At 41.8% G+C, this 14,394-nt stretch overlaps 2 protein-coding genes across 2 annotated transcripts; both read right to left on the bottom strand.

Annotated features, from left to right (window-relative positions):
• Positions 1-5,306: 5,306 nt before the first annotated feature.
• On the bottom strand, positions 5,307-7,307 carry LOC145498362 (uncharacterized). The gene has a single exon (XM_081478287.1). It carries the CDS (start codon positions 7,199-7,201, stop codon positions 5,633-5,635), a length of 1,569 nt encoding a protein of 522 aa, XP_081334413.1. The 5' UTR covers positions 7,202-7,307; the 3' UTR covers positions 5,307-5,632.
• LOC145498456 (uncharacterized) lies at positions 7,305-11,399 on the bottom strand. Its single transcript, XM_081478388.1, has 2 exons — positions 7,461-11,399; positions 7,305-7,353 (listed from the first exon to the last, which is right to left on the bottom strand). The coding sequence occupies exons 1-2, from the start codon at positions 11,033-11,035 to the stop codon at positions 7,305-7,307; spliced, it is 3,624 nt and encodes a 1,207-aa protein (XP_081334514.1). The 5' UTR covers positions 11,036-11,399.
• Between the last annotated feature and the right edge of the window lie 2,995 nt (positions 11,400-14,394).

The raw sequence follows: 14,394 nt of genomic DNA, 5'->3' as shown, positions 1-14,394 counted from the left end.
AGCAAAAAATTTTCAAATTATCCTTTTTACATTCATAATAAATAAACCTGCAGTTAATTTTTCATGGATTCAAAACTTTAAGAAACTTTTTTATTCTTGTATATTCTACTTGCCATATACCAGAGTTTAAGGCACTGGTGTTAGCTTTTCCATATCACATTTAGTTCGCGCAAAATTCGTGTTTTACCGATTTTTAATTTCTTGGTTTATCGTTTCCACGGAAATCGATTGCCTTAAAAAAACACATTGTGCCCCAAACTTCAATCCATTTCCAATTACTGGTGTAATTGTCATATTGATCCGATAAAGTGAAGACGGTTAAAAAGCTGATTGAAAATGGTTGATATGGTTGGAAAAAAAAAAAACTACCGAGCCACCTTAATATAGCGTTTGTTCGTTGTTCGTTCCCCCGTAAACGCCCCGTTCCTTAATGTCGATTTGGAATGAGCGTCAAAGTTTTTAGTAAGACTGGGGAGAGCCCTGAATGCTCACCAGGCTCGCGCGCGTCGTTTGCGATAATTCAGTCACTAGCACTTATTTGAGTGTAGTTACGGTCTTAAATACTCTGCTCATATTCTGCTCTTATGAAGAGCATTTCCTTCAGGCGTGAGCACCAGGTATGTGGCAATATGACAAACCACGTATCCTAGTACACTTCACACTTTTGCCTTCAAATGATCTTCTCCTTAACCTCCACCTTCCCGTATCCAATATACAGTGTTAATATTTTTTTTCTTCCCCATCTATGTTTAGAGCACAATGCCAAGATTTAATGTGGGGGTGGGGGCGCTAGAAAAAATGTGGACGACCGCGGGAAAATGGAATAATTAGTACCAACAAAAGACTGTCCTTGAGTTGGGTAGCAGCTCTGACAAGGTCTCACAAGAATGGCTCGATACCCTTTAAGAGAACAGGTTTTCACCTCTGTCCTAATAGCAAGAAGGTGAAGTTTCGATCGTGATCGTTGAGCGTGTGAGTAGTAATATCACTTGAATCAATACCCCCAGGGACTTTTAAGTGCGCAACTAGGAACAAACGAGTTACATAATGCGATCGATTTATCTTCGCCTGAAAATAGCGTGCAAACATTTTATTGTCGTGTCGAGCATGAACGAAAGGGATTGACGCCAGGTACAGAGGATGCTAGCGTTCAAAAGCTGTGATGTTTGCACCTCGCACATAACATTAAATATGCAAGTATCGAAATATTTCTCGTCCAACGTTCAGCGCTTGCCACATGGAAGTTTTTATGAACAGATACCAATGAGCATAAGTTTACAAAGAGTGCCCCATATTCTGCTCTTATAAAGAGCATATCCTACAGGTGTGAGTACAAGGTATGTGACAAAATGAAAAATCAACAGCCTTGAGACGTAGCGGAGTTCGCTGTCTTCAAAGTACAGTTACACATACCACCAGATACAACGATCAAGATGTGTGTAATTTTCAAAAAGCTTGCAGGCTTTGACATTTAGATGAAATTATTTCAGTTTTTTTTTCTCCCAAGAAATGATAGGAAGACAAGAAAATTTTTGAAAGTTGTTTAAAGCGTGTGACTAACATGGACCACATATTTCTGAAGGTGTTCGTAAGAAATGACCTTACTATGGAAACCACTGACAGCCTCAAAACAATCGGCACTTGTTCTTTATTTCTGTTTATTCATATCTTGGCTTTTCACACGAAAATTAACCATCGTAGTTTGAATCTTTTGAGAATCATCCCGCTGGGATGCAGTCCTCATTATTTTTACAGCTAAGATATGTTTGATAGTAAATAACTCTTGCGATCAAACAGAATCTTGTACACAGAATCCGCTATGTTTGAATAGGAAACAATAGTCTCAGGGTGAATAAAACACTTTTAAACTATTGGTTCGCCTTCAGAATTCAATAAATTATAGCCTGATTTAATATATAGGACTTAAATATTGCGTGGAGTCTTGAGACTCGATCCCAGATTCTTAGCTGTTTTTCATGCGAACAACACGACAGCTTTTAGTAACTTATCAAATTGACGGCGCGTGTTGTTTTCGTTCCAGCACCTGGCAAGTGTAATTAATACTAAGAACCTCGAAAGCAGTAACTTGGTCAGAAAATACGGTAAGTAAAAATGTTTTTCATATTTGCTGTCACAGAGGGCTGTCATCCTCGGGAACCGAGACAAACGCAATAAGAATATTGAAGAAAATTAAAAAAACATAAATTCATTCCCTTAGCCACAAGAATCATCAGTTAAATATAGATGTAATGGCGCCTCTGTGACGCTCAGTAGAGATCTAACAGTTTGTAGTTAGCGCGATAGACCTGGTAAAAGCAGTTAAGCCGGATTCTGCGTTATTTACGCGCGTCAACAGATGTGGGTTTCGTGGGTTCGCTGGCATGTTAAAAACAAAATTGAGCAGATGTATGGATTGGTAAAAGGTGAACAATTTATGCACGAATATTTATTGAAATTCATACTCGATGACGTGCGCAAAACAGTGGAAAACCAACCAACATGACCAAAGAGCGATTTTTCTCCCTCATAGGTTTGGCGTCCTTACCTCTGCTCTATTTTTGTTTAGGCACGTAAGCTCGCCCGTCAACGTACTCAGAATAACGCGAAAATGAAATCCGTCCGCCTTTTTAATTTTCATTTGGTTGGGGAAAGGGGTGGTTCCGCCACCCCCAACCCACCCCCACCCCCTCCCTAACTTTATGTTATCCAAACGACGCCATCTTGGTTCCGCTATCTTCGATTTGTTGTGATTGTTATTGGTTAGTGTTTTTTGTTTCAAAGCGACAGAAAAACTAAACTCCAAATTGGAAAAACTTGGTTGTCTAAGTATGGTTGCCATGGAAACATCAAGTTCAGAGAACAATGATTAGTCAGTTATGAACAGTTGCAGTCGGTGCGGGGACAAGCCCCCGTCATTCCGAGCGAAATAGAGTACCAATGAATGATATGTGTCACTAACCTTGGCTCTTTGCTACCTTATTGTAGATCTGACGACCAGGCAGATTTTAGGCTGTACCATGACGATTGTTGAAATAGTGATTATGGCCGTACTTTTAGCTGCAAGTACCACAACGCTAATAACTCTTTTTACGCATTGCAAAGGCGAACACGGAGGAAAAAATACTAGCAAAGACGAAAGGACATCGACGGATAAAGAAGCCGTGGCATAACATTGTGCAGAAGGGATTCTATACCGGAAAGGGCAAAAACAAAAACTCTCAGTGCCTTGAACATTGGTTGAAGGAAAATTTCATAAACAATGAGCATTTATATTTGGTTTCTATCAGGGAGTATTGTAGTATTCTTGAAGTGGCTGGATTTTAAACACTTAAAAATTGCGGTATCTACACTCTACAATTATAATTAATAATAATTAATTCAATTGTCCGTCGGGTCAAAATTACGTTTTGCATATCGATGTGCGAATGTACATATTTTGAGCTCTAATATTGTAACGTTTAACTTAGGTATATTTTTGTCTACAATGAAAAAAAACAAGAAAAGCTTACGGCATAAAGACGAATGAGGAATTTCTTTATTTGTTCGCATTTAACATGTCTTTAGCACGTCTTTAATTAATACAACTCTTGTACATTAGTCACCCAGGAAACGGATTTGTTCACCAAAAATTGTATTGATATATTTTTTCCAATGTATTCAAATTATTCAAGTGATTGAAGCTCTAAAACAAAATAAACGCCCTGTATAATCATAACAAAAAGCAAGCGTATAACTGCAACACAAGTTTCTTCTGAGAACGAGACACTCTTGCGTTCAACGAGAAATTATTCAAGACCACTTGCTGCGTAGGCTGAAAAACGGAGTAAGTAGTTGAGATGCTTACATGTATGCGCCACGTATGTGGACATCCACGGCAAAATGTTCAAAAAGCGCCATCTTTAATCTTGAACCATACGGGCATATTCGTGCCCTGGATCCCAGAGGGTTTTTGGGGGGCAGTGATCCCTCGTTTCGACGTCTCCGCTCGCCGCATCTAACGCTTCAGCGGGTTCACTGCTCCCGGCGAGAAAGAAAAGTAAAATTTCAGGCACCCAGGTAGTATATTCGATAATCTAGAGCAAAAATATCGCTGTTCTAATTTATCAATGTCCGCTTATATAATTACACGTCAGAAGAATAGACGGCATCAATTAGAAATGAAGCGGCTGCCTTGAATAATTGAGCGTGCAGATCTAGATTAATCTGTCCTTATGCCTTGGCATCGACAAAAACAGTCTGCTGCCCTCAGCTCGGTATTCTAGGCACATTTTGTGTACATTTCATTCCGTTTTGAGGAAAAATGCGGTATTAAAATCCCCGTGGTAGTTCCCCTTTAAGTTTGTAGCAATACAATTTCATCCTCGACTCGTCAGAATTGAGGAATCTTATGACAGCTGAATACGTAAAAATATACTGCTGAATACAAAGTCGAAGACAGTGTAAATAGACACATGAAAATTTAGATTATTTAATCGCATACTGACCATACTGCACATCACGCTTGGTCGATTTTCAGGCGCTGTGCGCGTAGCCTACTTTTTTCCGTACCCACCCCCAACCACCATACCCCTTGAGGTAAAACGGGCGCCCTTATATTGCCCACCTGGAAGACGGATGACCACTGGATCATGCGGGCTAATAATAGATAAATGACCAACCTCCTTCGCAGCTGTCATTTAGGTCATCACGCAATGTTTGTGACAAGAAAAGGGCTGCCCGAAGGAGACTCGGCAAAAACGAAGCTCATTTATTGGCTACTCAAGAAAGAGTGCGAGTTTTTCCAAAGTTATTTCGGTTGGCACGAGGATTATATCGCGTTACTTAGGACGGAGGCTCTCGCTATCTTCCTACCCATGCAGATCGACGCCCTTTGAACTCGCGCGAAATCTTTATGAATTTACAAATTTTCTTTGAATTTTGCAATTATCTAGATTCGTTCAGCCCCGCCGATCAGTCTAAAAACTTGCTCAAAGTAAATATGTAACGCCAGCAATCAACTCCAAAAGAAAATTCCACGTTATTGTTTTGCAGAGAACGGCAAAGAAACATACAAAGATAATAGAGAGCTTAAGCAAACCTGCAACGGCAACGAGGACGTCACCAAACAGAAGGTTTAATGAGCAGAAAAATAGCTGTGCACGTGCGTTATAAATCTTCGTACATTTCTTTGTCGTCCTCTGCACAACAACGTGAAATGACTACGTTCTGCGTATTTTGAAGAACGCGAACGACGGCGGCTAATTTTTCGTATTTTTATGTGGAATTGAACGCTGGCGTTACATATTTAGTTTGAGCAAGTTTTGATAGATAGTGATAGAAATCCACACATATGAGGACTTAACAATCTTTATTTCCTTCAATCTGAGGACTGTATATCTTCACAATCTCGGTACAATCTTGAACTATCAAGGTAAACAATCTTTTTGAAACACTCGTGCTTTTCTCTCTCATTCACAATCAACATCTCCAACATTCTCACTCTCCAACACATGACTCATCTGTCAATTAACTTGAAGCTAAGCACGTGACCAGATACGTAACTCTACGCGTAACGCAATGCGTAACGCCAACTACGGATTTCGGACACTCTCCCCCCTCTTGACTTGTATGAGTCAAGAATACAGCCACAAGGTCAGTCGTTTTCCTGATTTGCCAGGCTGCTTATCCTTCTAGCCGCATCCAAAGCTGCCACTCTGCGAGGCCGACTGCTCCATTGCAAATTTGCTGGTTGCGCTCGATTTCTGTCTTGTCTCTTACCTGCATTCGGCCCAGCATGAACTTCAATCGGATACAATTTCTGAACAGGCCTAGTTATATGAACATCCCTCCCTTTGGTGATTACCCTCACATGTGCCCCTCTTACCCCTTTGTCGCGTCCACAAATCAACCCTTCTACCACTCCCATCTTCCAGAGGCCTCTCTTCACTCCATCTTCATGTACTACCACGACATCTCCTTCCTTAGGTGATCTTCCTTTCCCAGCAGTTTTGTTTTCATGACTCTCCCGTAAGGCAGTTAAATATTCCCGTTGCCACCTCTTCCAAAAATGTTGCAGCTTCTTAGTCAGGTACTTGTGCCTCCTGGTATATGTTGCACTACTTTCTCCAAACTCTTCTTCTGACTCTAGTACCTCTGGCAATGACTGAATCCTTCTTCCATGTATCAAATGGGATGGGGTAAGAACCTCCTCTGATGGGTTGTTGTCATCGTAAGTCAGGGGCCTTGAATTAAGGGTACCTTCAACCTCCACAAGGACTGTCAACATCTCGTCAAAGGAAAGTCTTGCATTTCCAATGACCTTTCTCAAGCATCGTTTAACGCTTTTCACCATCCTTTCGAAGAACCCTCCCCACCATGGGGCCTTTGCTACGTTGAAACGCGACTCGATACCTTTGTTTTCTAGTTCTGCTCTTACCTCAGGATGTCGAAAAAGTGTGCGTATCTCTCTCTCTGCTCCTTTGAACGTCTTTGCATTATCAGACACGATCAAGGTGGGAGTTCCTTTCCGCGCGGTGAACTTCCTCAGACACCTCAGAAATGTAGGAGTCGAGAGATCTTCCACTAAGTCCAAGTGCAGTGCCCGAGTAACACAGCATGAGAATAAGCAGACATAAACCTTCTTTAACTGCTTACCTCGTCCTTTGACATACATTGGCCCAGCAAAATCTACCCCAACCTTTGAGAAGGGCGGGGCCGGATTGACCCTAAATTCTGGTAAACTCGCAGTCGCTGGTTGGGTAAATGCTGTACCCTCCCACTTCTTGCATGTCACGCACCGGGACAATATCTTCTTCACAACTTGTCTCCCCTTGGGAACCCAGAATTTGGTGCGCAGTTCTGCAAGAGTACTCTTCACTCCACAGTGAAGGACCTTCTTGTGACATCTTTGAATTTCTAGGAATGTCAGGTGGTGGTCTTTGGGTAAAATTATTGGCTCCTTCGCTTCCGCAGGCAAATCAGCATACTCTAGCCGTCCCTTGCATCTTATCACACCCTTACTGTCTTCAGTAAGACCAAACTTGTTAGAAAGCTGCTTGTAGTTCTCTTGACACTTTAACTCTCTTTGTGCTGCTTTTATCCAGTCAATCTCTGCCTCCGTCAGCTCTTGCAAGGATAGCGGTCCATGCTTCCTCTCTGACTTTGTCTTCTTGGCCACATTGAAGCAAAACCGTTTAAGCCACGCTGTCACTCTCAAAACCATCCTTATGCAACTGTACTTGTCAATTTCAATGACTTTGTCTATCCCCACAACCAGGTCAGTTCGGGTCACAAGGATGCTGGTCGTCCTCTCTTGTTCTTGACTTTCAGTGGTAGATGACACTGATCCCTCTGAAGGCCAACTCTCTTCTGACTCTGTTAACCAAGCAGGACCTTGCCACCACAATACATTCTGCTTTAAACCGGATGCAGACATTCCTCTCGACCCAATGTCCGCAGGGTTCTCTCGACTTGGACAGTACCTCCAATCTCCATTGTCACTCAGCTTCAAAATTTCGTTCACACGGTGCTTGACAAATTGTTTCCATTCCCCTCTGTTCATAATCCAGAACAAGGCAGTCTGACTGTCCAGCCACAGTTTCGAACGCTTAAGACTCTGCTGCGAGGCAAGAGCACCTTCAACATTGACCATAAGTTTCACTAGTATAAGTGCTGCCATAAGCTCTAGCCTTGGAATTGACAGCTCCTTCAAGGGTGCCACTCTTGTCTTTGAAATCAACATTCGTACATATCTACCTACCTGGGTTCTATAAACAAGGTACACCACACCACAGTAGGCCTTCTTACTTGCATCTGCGAACCCATGCAGTGAGCACTCCTCCACCTCCTTATGAGGGTGGTCATAAACACAGCGTTTTACATCAATCCTATGACAGTCAATGAGGCCCTTAATCCAATCTTCCACGCCCTTCTTGACCCCTCCCTCCAGCTGTTCGTCCCATCCACACTTCTGACCACAGATCTCTTGGAATATAACCTTGACACTCACTGTAACCGGACTAATAAGTCCCAAGGGGTCATAGACTCCTGCTAGTAGCCTAAATGTATTCCGCTTAGTGGCAGGTAAGCCTTCGGCACGCTGCGCAATCAACGTCAGATCAAGAGTGATGACATCAGCTTCGTAATCCCACTCGCATCCTAACACCTTCTGGCCCTTGCTTCCCAACTTCATGCCCACAGAAGACTTAGCATAACTGATGTCTTCCTCTGTCACCACATCTTGTTTATCACCAATCTGGGTTTTTGTTGCCATTTTGGCCCTTACCTGTGAATCATTTGTCAGCCATTTCCTGAGTTTGAAACCTCCTTCGGCCATTCGACTCTGAGTCTTCTGGTATAACTCCATACCTTCCTGTGATGTTGCTCCACCACCAACAAAATCATCAACATAAAATGAATCCAACAACTTAGCTACAAACCTTGGGTCCGAAATTTCATACCTTTTGACATGATTTCGGAGTGTAGCATTCAATAAAAAGGGTGATGCATTCAGTCCAAATACAACCCTACAAAACCTGTAGACAACAACTTGCGACAAATCAGGGGGTTTCTCCACCCACAAGAAACGCAGACAATCTCTATCCTCTGGGTCAACTTCCACATTTAAAAAAGCCTTTTCAATATCACCTAACAGGACCACTCTATTTTCCCTGAATCGAAGCAAAATGTTGTAAAGCAAGGGGGTCAGATGGGGTCCAACATGCAAACAATCATTCAAACATGCGACACTCTTACTTTCTTTCGAGGAAGCATCATATACCACTCTTACCTTGGTAGTAGCTGACTCTTGGCGAACAACTGCTTGGTGAGGCAAGTAATGAATCCTGGGGGCCTTTTCCAACTCTGCTACCTTTTCTATCACCCCCACTCGTAGTTGGTCTTCTATGATGTTCCCATACTCCTTGAGAATCTCAGGATCCTTCTCTAGTCTTCGCATCTGAGTTTTAAGACGATACAGACTGGTTCCATAATTACTGGGAAGTTCCGGGTGCCCCTCCTTCCAAGGTAAGCGAACAGAGTATCTGGTCCCATTGAATGAGATGCTATTTTCAAATGACTCATGAAACTGGTCAGTAATTTCTCTAATACCCAGTGTCTCCAGATCCCACAATCTTCCAACATCTTCTAGACTTTCTTGCTCTTCAACAGAGCTTGCAATGAAATTTATCTGGGTGAAGTGTACATCACTACATGTGTCTTGACCCTTCATGGGCCCTGACAAGACCCACCCCAACTCCGTTTCTACAGCAACGGGCTCGTCAAACTTACCCCTAATTGTGCACCCTTTCTGAAAATGCCACAAGTAGTCTGCCCCAATCAATACATCTATAACCATCTCATCCCTTCCCTTACTTACATCAGAGAACCAAATCCCTTTCAAGTGGGGGTAATCAGATTTTACTAATTCTACATGGGTATTTGGTATACTAGAAATTTCTGGAACTACGTATGCCTCCATGTTAATGAAACTCTCCCCCCCTATAGGACTCACCTTTACTTGGACGACGTCCCTTAGCTTCATATCCCTTGAGCGTTGCCCAAATGTACTTATTGCAAGCCAATCTTGCCTGGTTACAGGAAGCCGCGCAAGCCGAGCAACTCCAGCTGCGACAAAGGAACGATGACTACCGGCATCAAACAAAACTCTAACCCTCAGTGGCTGACCCTCCCCGGTGATGACTGCACGGGCAGTCTGTAGGGCTACACGATCTCCCGCACCAACATGAAAACTACTGGGGCTAGTAGTGGTAGGGTTAGCCTCTGGTCTAACTTCAAATTCACTGACTGCTGGCTTATCCTGCTTATCACAAATTGAAATGTGGTGGGACCGCCCACACTTGTTACATAATTCAATCGACTTACAATCTCGGGCTCGATGCCCCCTGTGCAAACATTTGAAACATCTACCGTACTTAACTAAAATGGTCTTACGTGCATTCACATCGCTCACTTTCTTACAGTTCGCTGGTGCGTGTCTCCCAAGGCAAAACGCACAGTTCTCAACTTCCTGCTTTGTGTGAAATGTGTTGCTGTCCTTCCTGTTCTGCGTATTTCCACCCGAGGACACTGCATAGTAATGGTCTTCCCTCAGTTCCAACTCCTTTAAAAACGCGCTCAACAATTCCTCCATCGACCAGTTCAGAAAGTCGGCTCCCCTCGTGATGGTCAGGCGAAACGCTTCGGGCAACTTTTGCAAAACGGCGGGGACTACCACTGCTGCGAAGGTAGTTTCATCCACTCCGAGCGCCTTGAGACCTCTAAAATGAGCGCCGCAACTGTCGTATAGTTTCCTCAAACGAGTTGTATCTTTATCGCTGAACACCGGCGCTAAATTTAGCAAGTCATTCACATGAGCACGCTGTATGGCAGTTTCCTTTCCGTACTTCTTCTTCAAAACATCAACAGCGGCCGCATAGTTCGCTGCTGTCAAGGAGAATCCCGCGATGGTTGATCTGGCCGGTTCAGTGACTAAACTTCGCAAGTAGGAGAATTTGTCAACGGCCGTGAGGCCTTCGTTTTGGTCGATGGCGCTTTCGAAAGCGTCCCAAAATTCTTGCCATTCTTGGATCCTCCCGTGAAATTTCCTTACTTCAAGTTTGGGGAGTCTTGCTTTCGCCTTGCTTTGCTGAGGGATTCCTGACGCCATGTTTGAATGAACTTGAGCGGGCGGTGACAAAGCACTCGGCTGAACTATCGGCGGTGGCGGATCAAATTTACTCATCATTTCTTCCATTCTCATCACGATTTCGTTCAATTCTGCTCTCACTCCATCACTGTTCTCAATTTCTTTCTCGATACGCTCTTCAACATCCTCGGCCGTTCCACTTGCAATAAGGTCAATTATTTGGTCATCTAATGTTTTGAGTGACTCTATCTTCAGTCGCATCGACTGAATTGATTCTTTCAACCAGAATTTATCCACTGGATTTTCTTCATCACTCAGCCTGTCTTTCAAACGATTAAGAAGTTTCGTCGCAGATCCTCTATGAGCAGCTCTGATTTTAACTTTCTTCGTTATGGCGTCGGCGACCGACATATTTTCAGTCCGCGCACGTGGTCAATCTTGTCGACGTCTTCAAGCTCGATAATCCGGCTCGAAGGACCACTGTGATAGAAATCCACACATATGAGGACTTCACAATCTTTATTTCCTTCAATCTGAGGACTGTATATCTTCACAATCTCGGTACAATCTTGAACTATCAAGGTAAACAATCTTTTTGAAACACTCGTGCTTTTCTCTCTCATTCACAATCAACATCTCCAACATTCTCACTCTCCAGCACATGACTCATCTGTCAATTAACTTGAAGCTAAGCACGTGACCAGATACGTAACTCTACGCGTAACGCAATGCGTAACGCCAACTACGGATTTCGGACAGATAGATAGCTAATCTTTATTTATCCACCGTACAAAATTCGTCAGCTCTAAAAATACCTATAAAAATACCTAATACTGATATAATGAGAATTAGTATCACCCAACTAGTGGACTAATGCAAATCCTGCATTTTGATTGGCTACGCTACTAGAGGTTTATTAGTAATAGTCTTCGAGTAGCGAAATTGGCGCAATCGAGCGTGACGCTTTCTTTCGTTTTATTCCCAAATAAATATTTCTTCAACTTGCGTTTGCTAACTTTGTTATTGCCTTTTCTGTCCGACTAGTAGGGTGATACTAAAACTATTAGACCCTTCGCCCTCAAGGGCCACCGGTCAATAGCCCATTCGGCTTCGCCTCATGGGCTATCGACCCGTAGCCCTTGCGGGCTACGGGTCTAATTGTTAAATATTTAAATTGGGACCAATAGGAGCACTGAACAGATCTAGGCAACTGCAAAATTCGAAGGTAGATATAATTTCCTTTTTTACTGGGCGTTTTCCTTGCTCAATAAATCTTTTGTTTGGCAACGTTGCCGTTGTCGTTGTGGTTTAAGAGTCCCTATTAATTTCCTTGTGACGAGCTTGAGCTCAAGTTATCGACACCTGCGTAGGGAGTTGTACGGTGATTGTAAGGTTTTGTTGCTCCAGGGAAAAATAGTGATTTCAATGTGTCACGTAATACATTATCAACCAATAGGAATGTGTCATTTGATTACCTGCTTTCTGGTTGCTTAGTAATCAGCTTCATTGCAATGCAGTTACCTGATCAAGCTGATTGTCTCTCTAACTGTGACCTTATGCAATGCTATAGTGATTTATTAGGAAGGCAGACGTTTGAAAATCTCCTTTTTTCCTAGCAGTTTTCTGACCTCCGGCCGGCTGGGAGTAGCACAGCACTATGCTCATAGTGGAATCAATAGCAGTTGCTACCTTCATGATGATCGGTGTGTTTGGTGCGACTCTTGCAGTGTCCCATTGTGCCAACAGAGGGCCAATGGCCAGGACTCCAACAAGAACTGTAAACTTGAAAAGAACGACAGAAAGCGAGGAACGTGACCCTAGCTTAATTAAAATGAAGCGTGTTTAACTAGTCAAGCTGTCGAATTACTCAGTGAATTTTACAACGAATGTACACTCTGAAAATTATCATTTTGAGCTGTAAAAATAATCTAAGACAAAAGCTTTGTAACTACCTTAAACTGCGCTCTTCGAATTTAAGGTAATGTAAAAGTTCATAATAAACTACGATAACTTCAGTTGTATAACTTCAGGGCTTGAGAGAAGGAGAAAATTCACCGATTATTTTACGCGCATCACAGGCTTTGGGGGCAAAAACAGCTCTGAAGTGGACAAAACATCGTCTTATTGGATTTCTCATTTCCAAGATTGGTTTTGCTTGTAGGAGCACGAGCTGGTATTATAAGTTGGACAAAGTGTACGATATCTCAGTACTATTAATTTTCAACTGAAGGTCTTAGCGCAATGACATATTCCCTCATTCATAAATGACAACCTACCACCAATAAAATGAACTGATTTTGTTCTTTTTTTAGTTACATTGCATATGTTATATTACATCTAAAATACACTATTTACAATGCAATGCTTGCTTCTAACAACACTGTACGTAAATCTATTCACAATACACCTTATTCCAAAATGGCCGCCATTTTAGTATTCTTTTGTTTACTTGCAAATTAGCTCTTGTTGCCTCGTTCTTAAACTCGAAATTAAATAGAATATTTTCCCTTAAACTAGGCATCAAGGGCTAATTTGCAAGTAAACAAAAGACTACTAAAATTGCGGCCATTTTGGAATAAGGTGTATACGCCATTTACAATACGTTATATTACATTACCTACTTACAATACGCCATATTACTATATTCACATTACTTACAGTATGTTACATTTATAATACTTACAATACATGATATCACTTACTTACATACATCACTAACAATACATGACATTGCCTATACGTTACAATACATTATTTATATACTTACGATATGTTATTTCACTTACCTAGAGATCACTTACAATACATTGTATCGTTTACTTACAGCACTCTGCACAAAATTAGAATAAACTATTATACACTATTTTTAAGGTTTAAAAGCCTTACAACTGGAAAGTGCGACTGAATTAATGAAAACAGAATTGAACCACTCCTGGAAAAAGGTATTGGGTTTGTTTGACATATAAAGAGCTACGTACTAACATTCAATTCATATTTTGTCATGTACAATTCAGTTATGAAGTCTGCGAAAAGAAATTTGACGCTATTTAATGCTTTACAAGGAAGAAAGTACTTACCAATGAGAATTAGGTGGTTTAGGGCTGAACAAGAAGACCAATTATTAAGTACGCCGTAAATAATTTCATTCTTGGAGAGGCTGAGGGTCTTTTTAGAAAAAGTCTAATACCATTTAATAAAATCGGACCAGAAAGAACTAGCCATGGGACACGATACGAATAAATGGCTGGCTGGTTGGTCTACCTTGGAGCAAAAGGGACAATGAGCGACGTGAACCGTTTTTATTTTGTTCAAAATGCAACTGTATTAAAGAAAATTACAAATAATCTCATTTTGGGATACTGAAAGTAAAATTTCTTTCGTCGCTAAAAAGGTTTACTGAATATATTTTCTGTGAAGAATCTCAAACTACACAAATGACATAAGCGGTGCAAAAACACTTTTATACTATTTCGATTAACCTTTAATGAGCATTAGAGGAAATGGTTATGAAGCCCTGCAAACATCAAAGGAGCATACCTCAAGATTTACGCTGGAAGGTCCGCGATCGTGCACAATCTTTTTGTTTTGCGCTTATGCACTATGTATGAATTACGTAACCAGTAGTCAGTAGTAAACAACTGTTGCGCTTTGTGCACGGTCAAGGCCAAAAAGGAGAACAAAAATATTCAACAAAGAACTTGGTTGAGTTTCATAACCATCCCCCTCTATCAACTATGCTTTAATCTTGAGTTAGCGTCAACCGTCTTTTG

This window comes from Orbicella franksi, chromosome 9 (assembly GCF_964199315.1).
Source record: "Orbicella franksi chromosome 9, jaOrbFran1.1, whole genome shotgun sequence".
Taxonomy (NCBI): domain Eukaryota; kingdom Metazoa; phylum Cnidaria; class Anthozoa; order Scleractinia; family Merulinidae; genus Orbicella; species Orbicella franksi.
Note: the sequence above shows the minus strand (reverse complement) of the source record. Positions and strands in the feature narration are given on the sequence as shown.

Bases quoted from the DNA above. Each gene is read 5' to 3' on its own strand.
- LOC145498362 (XM_081478287.1), bottom strand. From the start codon at position 7,201: ATGGTTTTGAGAGTGACAGCGTGGCTTAAACGGTTTTGCTTCAATGTG.
- LOC145498456 (XM_081478388.1), bottom strand. From the start codon at position 11,035: ATGTCGGTCGCCGACGCCATAACGAAGAAAGTTAAAATCAGAGCTGCT. The intron at 7,354-7,460 runs GTACTGTCCAAG...CTTGGTTAACAG, and splicing joins AGTGACAATGGAGATTGGAG to AGTCAGAAGAGAGTTGGCCT.